The sequence below is a fragment of the Esox lucius genome, chromosome 21 (assembly GCF_011004845.1).
Source record: "Esox lucius isolate fEsoLuc1 chromosome 21, fEsoLuc1.pri, whole genome shotgun sequence".
In the NCBI taxonomy this organism is placed as follows: domain Eukaryota; kingdom Metazoa; phylum Chordata; class Actinopteri; order Esociformes; family Esocidae; genus Esox; species Esox lucius.
In genome coordinates, this window is record NC_047589.1 from 13613657 (window position 1) to 13626103 (window position 12447).

The 12447-nt window shown below is 42.8% G+C and overlaps 1 protein-coding gene across 1 annotated transcript; it reads left to right on the forward strand.

Moving 5' to 3' along the window:
- The first annotated feature begins 543 nt into the window (after positions 1-543).
- On the forward strand, positions 544-8889 carry LOC105019418 (serine/threonine-protein kinase H1). Its single transcript, XM_034289477.1, has 4 exons — positions 544-809; positions 1284-1762; positions 1946-2151; positions 7916-8889. The coding sequence occupies exons 1-4, from the start codon at positions 544-546 to the stop codon at positions 8222-8224; spliced, it is 1260 nt and encodes a 419-aa protein (XP_034145368.1). The 3' UTR covers positions 8225-8889.
- The last annotated feature ends 3558 nt before the right edge of the window (positions 8890-12447 follow it).

Here is a 12447-nt window from a genome sequence, read left to right on the forward strand (position 1 = left end):
ATATGTTAATATTTGTATTATCTTCGTGCATGATGGTTGGTAATACAAAACTAAAAGACTGATTTAGACTAAAAACTAAAAGTCTGATTTAGACTAAAATGCCTTGCTTGGAAAAAATAATTATTATTCTTTACAAGCTCAGTGAAATAATGTCGGAAGCTTCAAAACAACTCATACTGACTTGTTACTTTTGGCACATGCCTGTTGTGGAAGAATGGAAGTGGATCATCAGCTTGTGCTTCAGCATGAGACTGTCAGTGAATCCATTCACACATTATAAACATCGGTCGTGACTTGTTCTCAGCTGCTCAACACTCATATTGTACCTGCCTACAGCTCAAGAGAGTTGGAAATACTTTACTCATCATCAAGAATGTAGCATTTCATGTGTTATTGTGTAGGAAAACATTCATTTTACTGACATTTTGAGTAATATGAGTTACCTGGTCTTGTTGTCAAGGTTTTTAGTCAGCTGTGCAATTAGGCACCTGCCACTTTCCTCTTGAAAAAAGCAGCAATTACTTTTTTAGTTGCGTTTTAGTAATGGGCTGCGGGACTAGCAAAGTGCTACCAGAGCCCTCGAAAAACAGTTATGTAAGCTTTGTAAAATCGTTTGTGAGCTACAGTCACAGAAGGAAAAATTTTGACAATGAGCCACAAAGGTGTAAAGGGAAGCAGAAAGACCTTTGGAGCATTGGAGTCACCCAGCTGCAGCCACACATCCAGCAGACAACCGCCAAAGACGTGCAACATGGGGACAGTAAAGTGGCCAGGTACAGGGCAAAGTTTGATCCTCGAGTTACAGCAAGGTAAGTTGAATATGCTACATTTATTGAATTATTTACCCAGAGGAATAATATAACTCAGGTTCATTCAAGGTAGGTGTGTTTCGCTTTCTTACTGCTACTGATGTAGTTGTTGATGAAAAACCCAGACAGTATCTGTTGACCCAGACAGTGTATGCCATGTTATTTACATACTGGTTAATATATCCGTTGGTTGGTTATTTTTTTAATCAACAGTTAGGTGTACCCCGCATCTTCATAATTTCTAATATAGTCCATAGTTAAATTACAGTTGGCATTCATATATTTTTGGTCACCCATAATCGTATGTCATGGAATTCCTGTTCATCATGTTGAATTACTCTCCAAACGTATATTTACTTGATAATTCAATGTTTGATTATAAAATGTTTCCAAAAGTTTATAAATAATTGGATTGTTTTTAGCCATTTTTAGAGACCATCCAACTCCATCTCTAATTCCTCCCTGTCCTTCCAGGTATGACATTAAAGCTTTGATAGGTCGTGGTAGCTACAGTCGGGTGGTACGTGTCGAGCACCGTGCCACCCGCCAGCCTTTTGCCATTAAGATGATGGAGGTGGAAGCCAAGGAGGGGCGCGAAGTGTGTGAGTCCGAGCTAGGGGTGCTACGCAGGGTCAGTCACCCTAATGTGGTGCAGTTGGTGGAGGTGTTCCAGTCGACCCGACGGATCTACATGGTGTTAGAGCTGGCCACGGGCGGGGAGCTGTTTGACCGTGTCATCGCCAAGGGCCAGTTCACAGAGCGTGATGCCGCTCGTGCCCTGCAGATGGCGCTAGCCGGGGTGGTCTATCTCCACTCTCTAGGCATCACACACAGGGACCTGAAACCTGAGAATCTACTGTACTACCACCCTGGAGCGGATTCACGCCTACTGGTGACTGACTTTGGGCTGGCCAGTTTTGGGAACAAGTATCCTGGATGGGATGAGAGCGGAGGTGAACATGGACAGAGCTTTGGAAGTGGAGCCGGTGGAGTTGGAGAAAGTCCGGTTCGGAGAGGCAGTGGGAGTGGTGGAGACCTGACAAGCGATGTGGGAAGCGGGGATGATGGTGACACAGGAGATAGGCCGGGCGGTGGAAGAAATGTAAGACGTGGTGTAGGAGGCGGAGGCGGGAGAGGCTGGTCCATGATGACCACGTGTGGGACCGCAGAATACATGGCACCGGAGGTGGTCCTCAGGATACCCTATACCTGCCAGGTGGACATGTGGGCCTTGGGGGTCATCTCCTACATCCTGCTTAGCGGCTCCATGCCCTTCGAGGACGACAGCAGGCCCAGGCTCTACAGAGCCATCCTCAGGGGAAGATACAGCTTCCACGGAGTGGTGAGTGGTTGTTGACGTCCGTCATGCATTTCCTAAAGGGGCAAGCGTTGCGTTCGAACGACAACAAAATGGGTCACCTGTCACTCTTTTAGTAAACGGCAAAGAGGCCGAGCTGAAGAAATGGAACCAACATCAAGTTCATCGACGGAGACCTTTAATTGTTTCGGTTGATTAGATGTGTAGGCCTATGTCGCACAACGGGCTAAAATCAGTTTGAAGCCCATTCACTTGGTATAGAAACTGTCCCATGCTGTCTTTCAGAAGACACACACACAGAGCGAGAGACACACATGATTACACATATCAAATCCTCATCGTTATTTCACCGCCGTCTCTCACTTTTCTTGGTATAATATTCAGAATCACTGAGCTGAAAAGTGTTTCTCTGATTGTCATGTGAGGTTTTTCTCCATTGATCCCATTCCTTGTAAAAGTGCAGTAAAACACTTGGATGTGTAGGTATGTTTTTTGTGGTGTCTTTGAAAATGCTTGGAAGGAGAATCAGGCCTTTCTCCTCTCTGATCCATTCTGCTCCATGCTTTTAACAGGCTGTTTTGTCCTATGTAGTGCTCTCTCACACACACACACACACACACACACACACAAGCTTAGTCTCTTTGGTGGTGTGTGGTAGAGAGGTTTGGGTTTGTTCATTCACGCTGATTACAACCCAGTCTAGGATTCGGTAGGCTTTAAAGCGTGGCCCCATTCTGTTGTATGCAGCAGCTTGACATTTCAGTCCAGCATATAAGAGCCACATTTACATTGGCCTGGCTTTATTATTCCAGTGTTTATTCCTGCTTTACTGCACAGAGAGACCACCAAAAGCTGTCTTGCTGCTATGGGGCAGGGTGGGATTTCTATTGGACCCTTTCATACTCCTAAATACTGTACATAAAGGATTAATTCATGTAAATTGGGGTGGAGGGTGAACAAGCGAATTAGTGCGGACTGTTAAAGGTCAATGTTTCAGCCTATCTCAAGACCACTGGTGCTACATAATGGGGAATTAAATGTTGTTGTTTTAAAAAGGCATCTGAAGTTGGTTAATTCGGTTATGTAATGTCAGGCTGAATTTGCTCAGTCAAAAAATGCATCAACCTCTACAAGATTATCATATAATTACAATCCACCCAATAATTCCCAATCATTTCGCTGCGGTTCTTATTTTCCCTACGTGAGAACTGGTTCAAATTAAGATCCAGCATCTTCACGTCCCTCACCGATGAAGAGACTAGATGAAGACATTATGTCTGAACAGCAATGCAGAGCTCTGTCATTGATGGATTCCACATCCATCCCAAGTTGACAGGAGTGTGGTTGACCCCTGGCCTCTTTAGTGTTCCACCAGACTGTCTGTCTCTTCCTCTCAGACCACCCACACACGCACGAGCACACAGACACACACACATCCACGCAGACGTGCATGTGGACACGCAAAAACATCTCCACACATTCACACGCACGGACACATCCACGTCCACACGGACACATGCATGAAAGCACACACATTTTTCTGATTATTTTCATCTTCGGTTGGGATTAAAGCTGCGTATGGTGTGTCAGGGTATATGATAAATGCATGTTTCATATCATATAGCTTTATGTAGTGTGAGGCCTGTTCATAGTTCTGTAGTGGCTTCTTTATGGGTTTTAATCACAATCAATACACAGTCGTTAATTGACAGGCCCATGGCCTTAAATCCTTTCAGGTGCATTGTAAGAGCCCTGCAGTACAATAAATGGGAAAGAGACAGCCATAGAGACTAAGATAAAGGGAGAAAGTTAGAGAGGGGAGGGGGACAGATTAAGAGGGATAGAGACAAAGGGGGACAAAGTGAGAGATAGAGAGGAAGACCGAGAGGAGACGGAATGAATGGGGTCGAGAAATGGCGGCGGAATGATAGGCCAGGTGTCATATAGGGGGCAAACAGTGAAAGACAGGTGAGACCTGCTGGGTCTGTGCAAACAGCCTACAGGCACCTGCCCTGAACCCCAGTCCCCCCCCCCCCCTCCACCACCACACACACACACACACACACACACAGTGCTCCTTCCCGCTTCATAGTATACCTCCACAGCTGTCACAGCCCTTGCCTCAGGCTGTGTAGTAGAATCTCACATGTACTGTATACCCAGCTGAATGGTAAATGACAAGGAGGAGGGATTGAGGGATGGGCAGGAAGGTGCCTCTGGGCTTTATGTGCCTTATCACTCAGCCTGTTCAACACATACGCAGCACTGAGTGTTTCTCAAGGCTAATCTAAGAATCTTTTGTGGGTGTCCGCGCCGCGCGCGTGTGTGTGCGCGCGTCCGTGCATATGTGCATGTCGACTTGCGCGCAATAAGGCATTAATTATAGCATGCTTTAATTGTAAACCCGCACTTGCCTTAGCATGGTGATTTGTCTGCATTTGAACAGTGAATTCCAAAAGACCGTCAATATCGTCCAAAACGTGCGCGTGGTTGATTTAGGGGCCGGAGCTCTGCATGGTTCTAATGTTTATCCCAGTCTGCCACCTAGCGAAGGGGACTGGGAACTCTCCCGTGCAGACAGAAAAACAAGAGACTCCACGTATTGCACAAGGGACCTGACATTTAAATTTGTTGACCACCTGGATACATGTTGTTTTTAAATGGCATTGCCATTTGCATTAGCGAACACACGCGGTCAGATTATATGGTCGATTGAACCCCCGGTTGCATCCTTCCATTGGCCGTAATTACAGTGTTGTTATTGCGGTAAAGTACTAATGTGGTTTTTGCGGTTTGTTGTAAACATGTCCTAATGCTATGTTGTCTTTGCTGGAAAATCCCTGCTTGGGTTCGACTTGCCGTAAAAGCAGCCTCCGTGTCTGCGAGCCTTGCATGCAGTTTTACATTATTCAGGGAGTATTATCCACACAATCACATTACAGCTGTAAACCTAGCCTCTAGCGTTTCCTTCATTTGTTGTAATTATGTGTTTGTCAGGTAAGGATGTATCCTGGCGCTAACAGAGCCCGAGCGAAGCCAGCCACTGACACCTCGCATCCTACTCTCTCTAACAACTAACAAGATGTTGCTCATTAAACCAGGCCCTGTAGTGTTTTCTCCTATACGTGTGAGTCCCAAGTGGCACTATATTCCACAGCGCAGTACTCCTCGCCTGGGCTAATAGGGTTTTGTTAAAAAGAGGCGCACAATATAGGGAATAGCGTGCCACTTAGGACATGACCTTATTCTCCCTTTGTCTTCCTCCGTGCCCAATACGTTTCCCATTCTCGCCTAAACGGACTTTCTCCTAAGCGATGATATATTGTTGAGGCTCATGCTGCCTAATAAAGCCACTGGGGTTTTTTGCCACTGAGAAATGTACAAAATAACATGAGAAAATCAACTTCTACTTCAGGTAGAGTTGGCCCACTTGCAAGAGAACAACAGAGTTGTCACAACACCTCTGTCTTAACGGAGTATTGAACCGACAGCGGGGGGTTTATTTAATGATCCATCATATTAGGCATATAGACCCTCCGTCATATATATATATATATATATATATATATATATATATATATATATATATATATATATATATATATATTGTTGCTATTTTACCTTTAAATCCATTCGTGAGTTACTAATGCACATGCTGATAAATGTAGGTGACACATCCATTTTCGGTTAAGTCTTATATTGCTTTATTTTAAATATATAAGAAATGATCCGTCAGAACATTATAATTGTGAAAAATAAAACTTTGTTATGAAGTTATGGAGCTCAATCAACTAGGCCTACTGTTCCTCCCTTCAGACAAACTGAGTATGACTGACTCCTTTGAGCTGTCGCTCAGGTGTGAAATAACAAAATGAAGAAAGTCTGTGAAGAGCATGTTTATGGTGCTTTGTGTGCACTACTCTGCTGGGCTCATGTGCAGTCAGAGTTCTACTTCTCTCTCACTCTCTCTGTAGTCTAGTACATTGTGTCTATGAGTGAGATCTGCTGCTTTTTAAATTCTGTCTGGCAACAGTCTTGCGATTGTCAATTTCATGGTTGATTACTTGCCATTAGTGAGAGACAAAAAATGAGAAATGTCTTTCTGGATTAAAATGGAGAGAAGCAAGTCCTTCCCTGAAGACAGAGGTTTAGCTTCATCTGCTAGGCGGAATTGCTGAATGAGAGAGAAACGTTCATTCATCCACTATATTCCTTGGTTTGTTTTTTAATCCCATATTCAGGTCTTTGATTTGTTACAAAAAATGAGATAAACATGAAGTTGATTGAAGTTAGTGACGCAAACTCATGCTCTGCATTCTGCATTGTCATTAATAACACAAGTAAATGGCACAGCCCAAGGAAACACACGATTACACTATAAGAAATGATCAAAGCTTCAAAAGCTAGTGGGAGGTTAATTAGTAATTGTTTTTTTCACCCTCCTTTTACACTGACGTGGCTATTTGTTTTTTCTGTCTTGGTTGTTAAGGCAACATATACTGCGTGTAGCTCCAGTTCTTGAGCTATTATGGTGTTTCTAAAGCAGCGGTAGGCAGCTACAGTCCTGGAATGGCTAAAGATTTCTGTTTTATGTCCTTATCAGACCTCGGACACTAGGTGATTTAAATTACCTTGCAGTTAGAAACAGAAGTGTTTTGGCCCTCCAAGATCTAAATTGCTCACCTCTGTTCTGAAGTGTTGTAATCACTGTTGTGTTATTATAACTGAAGTTGATTCCACCCATCAAGCACCTGTAACAGTTGTCAAGCCAGTACTACTGTAAGAATGCTATAGGTTGTAAAACCAAAATAAACTGTGATAGTGCCAGCTTCACCTGTGAATGTCCAGATGTTACAGTTTGAATTAATGTCCAGAGGTTACAGTTTGGTTCAGGTTTTTTCATTTTTTAGCACTGTTTGGATTCATGTTAAAACAACTGGTCTTTAAGGATCACTGTCTTTATGACTAAATTCTTTGTTTAATACATGATATATTTATTATTGCAATACTGTTGTTCTCTTCATTATCATCATGTTGTTCATTGCAAAAGGGATATTTTATGTAATTGAACAATTAATTGAAAGACCCCATACAACACAAGATGTGTTTAGCAAGGTTTTTCTGTGAAACTATTATTTAAAAAAATTATTTTCCAAGGACACATTTTCACATGAATCCAGAATCCAGTTCTCCAGGATTCAAAGCCATTAAGTTGAGACCGGTCCATTTAGCACTGACATTTAGCTGTGCTTTGGATCTCTTCCTGACTGCTGGACAGTAGAGGTCAGGGGACACCACCTAAGTGTCTGATCTTATTAAATCTAGATCGGTGTCTTGTGTAGTGTCACGTGGGACGCATTTGGGATGCATACCTAAAGTTGGGGTCAATTTTGAGTAAACAAGAATTCGTTTTCATTCTTTCATCATCCAATCTTCAATTAGATATTTACTCAGCCCACTAACAAAGGGGAGCATGGGGATAGTGACAATGGACTCTTGATTCAGTAGTTTAAGGGGACAGCAGGAATAGATGCATATTTTTGAGAAATGCTGGATAATTGATGATCTAGCTATGTGAGCAGTCAGCAGTGAAGTCTAAATGAATAGTCTTATTTACCGTGAAATTAGAGCATTCAGACTGATGCTTAAACTATTATGACTAAACTTTTTGTTTCTTGCCTGTATATTGTGCAACATGTTTTCCACTGTGGTCATTAATGTATTTTTTTTAATGCTGTGTATTCATTGTGTTAATGATTACCTCTTTCATATCCTATTCTCATCGCAGCCCTGGCCCTCTGTGTCCAACCATGCTAAAGACTTCATTGAGTGCCTCCTAGTGGTGGATCCTTCATCCCGCCTCACAGCTACCCAGGCCCTTCACCACCCGTGGGTGGTCACCATGGTAGCAAGCTTATCATCCATGACCAACTTGCATCGCTCCATCTCCCAGAACCTCAGAAGGCGTGCGTCTCGGACCTCCGCCTCGTCCTCCTGTTGCCCTAGCAGCACAGGCTGCAAATCCAGCCGCTGTCGCAGTCGGAACCAGGACTCAACCAATTCTGAAACCCCCCTCCCAATGCCAAACGCCCACTGAGAAGGTTCAGCCAGCGGGCTCCTCCCCCGCTGACACCTCAACCGCCACCCAGCCAGGGTGTTGCTGCCAAAGATCCAGTCGCCCGACCATCAGCAGCATAACAGCTGTTCCGGCTCAGACTTCTGTGTAAATGAGGCAGACGTCAGTGAGTCCATCGCGAGTCTGTACTGACTAGGAATGGAATGACTAGGAATGGAATCTTGAATAGGGTGCCAATTCAAGAGCAGACACATTCTCCGTTGGTGTCTGAGTTAGGCTGAGGCTTTAGTTACAATCCCATGCTAAGTCAGAACAATTGTCTCTCCGGCTCTTTCAACACCTGCTTTAATTGAAAACAAAGCACACTTACTGATATGCGGGTCAGAAGCTTTTCTTAGATTACCCATCTCCAACTGCAATAGTGGTGATCACACTTCTCCTATAAGAAGAGGCGAAACGTCAGATCATTTAAGGAAGTACAAGTAAGACTGTGAGGATGGGGCTTGAAAGGGAGTGAGACACTACCCCTTCAGACTCCCTGCTCTGTGATAATGTAATAAACCATCAATATTTAAATTGAGTACCTAAAAAACTTTGTATCAAATACAATCCATTCAAAGAGTAATCTATGCATAGACAAAAACAAAAGAGAAAATGCTTTTGGGAGTGCATTAAAATGCAAATCTGGTGGGAAGAATAATTGCCAATAAAACTCCATTTCATCTGGCATTATAACAAATTATATTCATGATTTTTTTATGTTTTGTATTAATCTAGGTGATTAATGTTCTCAGTTCAAGATGACCTAGTCTGCATCCAAAATTGCACCCTATTTCCTATATAGTGCACTACTTATGACTAACGCCTAGGTCAAAAGTGGCACCCTGTGAAAGGAAAAGTGCAGTTTGGGACTCCCACTAACTGTGGTACTTCTCTGATGTGGAGAGGAGAGGTGATAGCAAAACTTATAGAGGACAGTGAGTCCTTATCAGTGCCACTGGCTTAATAATGGAGTCAGATGTAACTGGTTCATTAAGAAATACCTAACATCAGCTCTTTGTGCCAGTTACCAGCAGTAAATATAAATATAACATTGAATATAACATCTGTATGTTTGCATTGGTCCTTCCCTCCTCCCATCTCACTAAAAGGCGACCAGAGTCTGAGAAACTTGAGCCACCCGTGCTCCAGATTTGTGATAGAAGTGGGATGGCATCTGTGGGGCCATCAGATTGCATGGCTTAGGACGTGGAAGGGGCCGAGGTAAGTGGGAGCCCAGGGGACATATTCATTCAGAGTGGAGGGTGTACCAATCCAGGGTTTGCTTCCGGCTTCTAACTTTTGCCCCAATATCATCAAAACATGACGGACATGTAGAGTTATAATAGAATCGCATCGGTACACTGACCCCGCCAAATGGGAGGGGACATTCCTGTGCTTCATCCCCCACGCTTCCCAGACTGTGCACCAGCCAGTCAGCTGCCATATATCCACAAACTCAGCTCTCTGACATGAACAGCAAACATTGCCCGCATTGCAACAATAAATTAGACCCATTTGGTAGGAATTACAAGTGAGCTGCAATCTTTAACTTGCTACGTTCGGTTAGCAGAGACCAGACAGCAGTGGGGCGGATACAACTACCTGCTGAGCGGGTACTCGCAAACACTGCCACTGAATCCAGGAAGACACTGTCACACGCCACACACCTGATTTATTCCTAACAGTGGTGTCACGGAGTGCAAGACCAATCACACATCACCACGAACTATACAGCTTGGTGAATTGGCCCTCCCTTCCTACCAGAAGACTTGATACATTTTGGTGGACAAGGCAGAGCTCGGGCTATTCCCCACATAAAGGACCTATGCTCTGAACCAAACAACATGACAGCTGACTTCTTCCTACTGGCCTCTTGCCAGGTCCCCTATTGTACAAGACCTGTCCAAGAGTGTTTTTGCTGGTTAAATGTACAATGTATTTTTATTTGTGCAGAGCCCTGTTCTAGTGGTAACACTCCTGGCTTGATGCACTTATGCAGTTCCCTGCCATAGGCCGGGTTTCAATAGCCATCACCACTATAATGCCTCTTCATCTTAGGGGATAGTGTCCACTCTATCATTGTTTTATATCATTTTGTTTACCTTCATTTTAACAGGTAAATGGACTAAGAACACATTCTTATTTTCAGCAACAACTACTCATTTTTCACCTTGACGGCTTGGGGATTCAGCTCAGGGAAACCTTTTGTTTACTTGTCAGATGCGTTAACCACTAAGCTAACTTCCAACCTAAAAACTTTATTTTTTTGGACCTCAGAATAAATCAATTTATTTGACTTATCGTAACCGGCATGGACTAGGAACACAGTACCAATGTTCTTTAATTAACCAAATTAGCAGGAGGAAGAGGCCAATACTGGGGAAAGTGGTGAGACAGCACCAGCTTCACGGTCATGGTTCTGGAGTTACAGCATCCTTCACTTCCTCTGCTGCCCCAAGCTGCTTTAACTCAACTCTCCCTGATTTGGGGCAGGTTTGCCTGTCAAGGGGCAGCAGGTGAGATGCATTTGAAGGCCCCATTTTGCCACCTCAGGACAGGGGGTTGGTTCTCCCAGGGTTGTTGACCCAACGTTGTTACAGATATCCAATGTTTTTTGGCATTGCAAGGTAGAAAATAAATAAACCAGTATTTTCAAAAACCTCACTGTAAGCACACTGTTGTTTCAAAATAAACTACATCTTCTGATACATGTATATCACGTAATTCGATAAAAACATAATCCCTGTGTGCAGAATATAAGGGATCAACATCATCAAATTAATTGTTACCTTCATCCAGACTGTGGATCACCATCAACCATCAGGTATAAAATACACCTATGGTCAGTTTCATGGTCAGATGTATTGATCCTAGTGTAGGACAAAAAAAAATCACTTTTACTGGAGAATTGAGGAATCTGCTGAGCTTGTTTGTTTGTTTTGTCCTTGACTATACTTAATATATGTCCATTAGTTTGGCCTCTAAAGTCACCAATTATTTTTTAATCCTACATAGGCAACAAATGTATATATTCCTAAAATTCTCTAGGAAGACTTGGTAGCAGAAAGAAAGTTAAACCATGTTTCCCCTCTAAATGCAAACATTTCTGATTGTGATGAACAGATTTGAATATGGTTAGCTTATTCACTAGTTAAGTAAGCCTTCCCAGCATAGTCGAAACACCTTCTTTTTGACAATGTAATAAAACTGAAAAGCACCAATCAGGTGGGCACATTACTGGATTCAGCAGTAGTCCATTGTTGCACCACACAAGGAGTAACTAGTGACCTTTCCCCCATTTAAAGAAACATTCCTGGCCTCAATTACTCAGCCTCTCTGGAGCCCAAACAGCCTGCCTACTCTTCCTGCACTGGTTGACCTCTTCCTGTGCCTGAGATTCATGAGAATACCCACTTTCTCTCACCACAGCACAGGACGTCCTGACCACTTCCTGTCTGCCTGCCCTTCCCTGGGCCTGAGACATCCAAAGAAAACAACAATAATCCTTATTAGAATTTATAAAACTGAAAGGCTAGAACCTAGGTATAGACCCTGATAGTAGGATAAGATGTGAGATGAGTCTGGGGACTAAAGATGCAGCATTGGAGGATGTTACACTCAAAATGCAATATATGCCTGACACACACTACTTTTGTATTTATTTTTACATCCCTTGTTGTGCAATTTTCTCCTTTGCCAAGATAATCCATCCACTGAACAAACATGGCATGTTAAGAAGCTGATTAAACAGCATGATCAATTATTATAATTCAAAATAAAAACACTTTCACAACTGTGTTTTAGCTGCAAATGTGTAGCGGTGTAGCCTAGAGTCTGATGTTCTCCCTGGTTGTCACATCAGACATGCAAACTGGCCTCCTCAAATTAGTTTTATCCACTCTTCCCTTGTTCATCCACCTCTTCATATTATTATGATTACTAGGGCTTGAGAAGCAAGAGTCCCCTGTTTCAATTTGTAAATTATTTCCAAAGCGCATTAACTAGATACATTGTTCAAACTAAAACATTTTGTGTTCAGGACAAGGTTTATTTACAAAAACATTTTGATATTTGTAATAATTTCTAAGATATTCTACTCTTAAAACTTAAAATGAGTTGGGATTTCCTTGACTTTAACATGACACTACCAGTATCTCTCTTTTGAACCATGTAAGCTACAGAGAAACAAACTTTATTTCACA

Excerpts from the sequence above, each read along its gene's own strand:
- LOC105019418 (XM_034289477.1), top strand. The coding sequence starts at position 544 with ATGGGCTGCGGGACTAGCAAAGTGCTACCAGAGCCCTCGAAAAACAGT. Across the intron at positions 1,763-1,945 it reads TGGATGGGATGAGAGCGGAG|GCTGGTCCATGATGACCACG; the intron begins GTGAACATGGAC and ends GAGGCGGGAGAG. Across the intron at positions 2,152-7,915 it reads GATACAGCTTCCACGGAGTG|CCCTGGCCCTCTGTGTCCAA; the intron begins GTGAGTGGTTGT and ends TTCTCATCGCAG.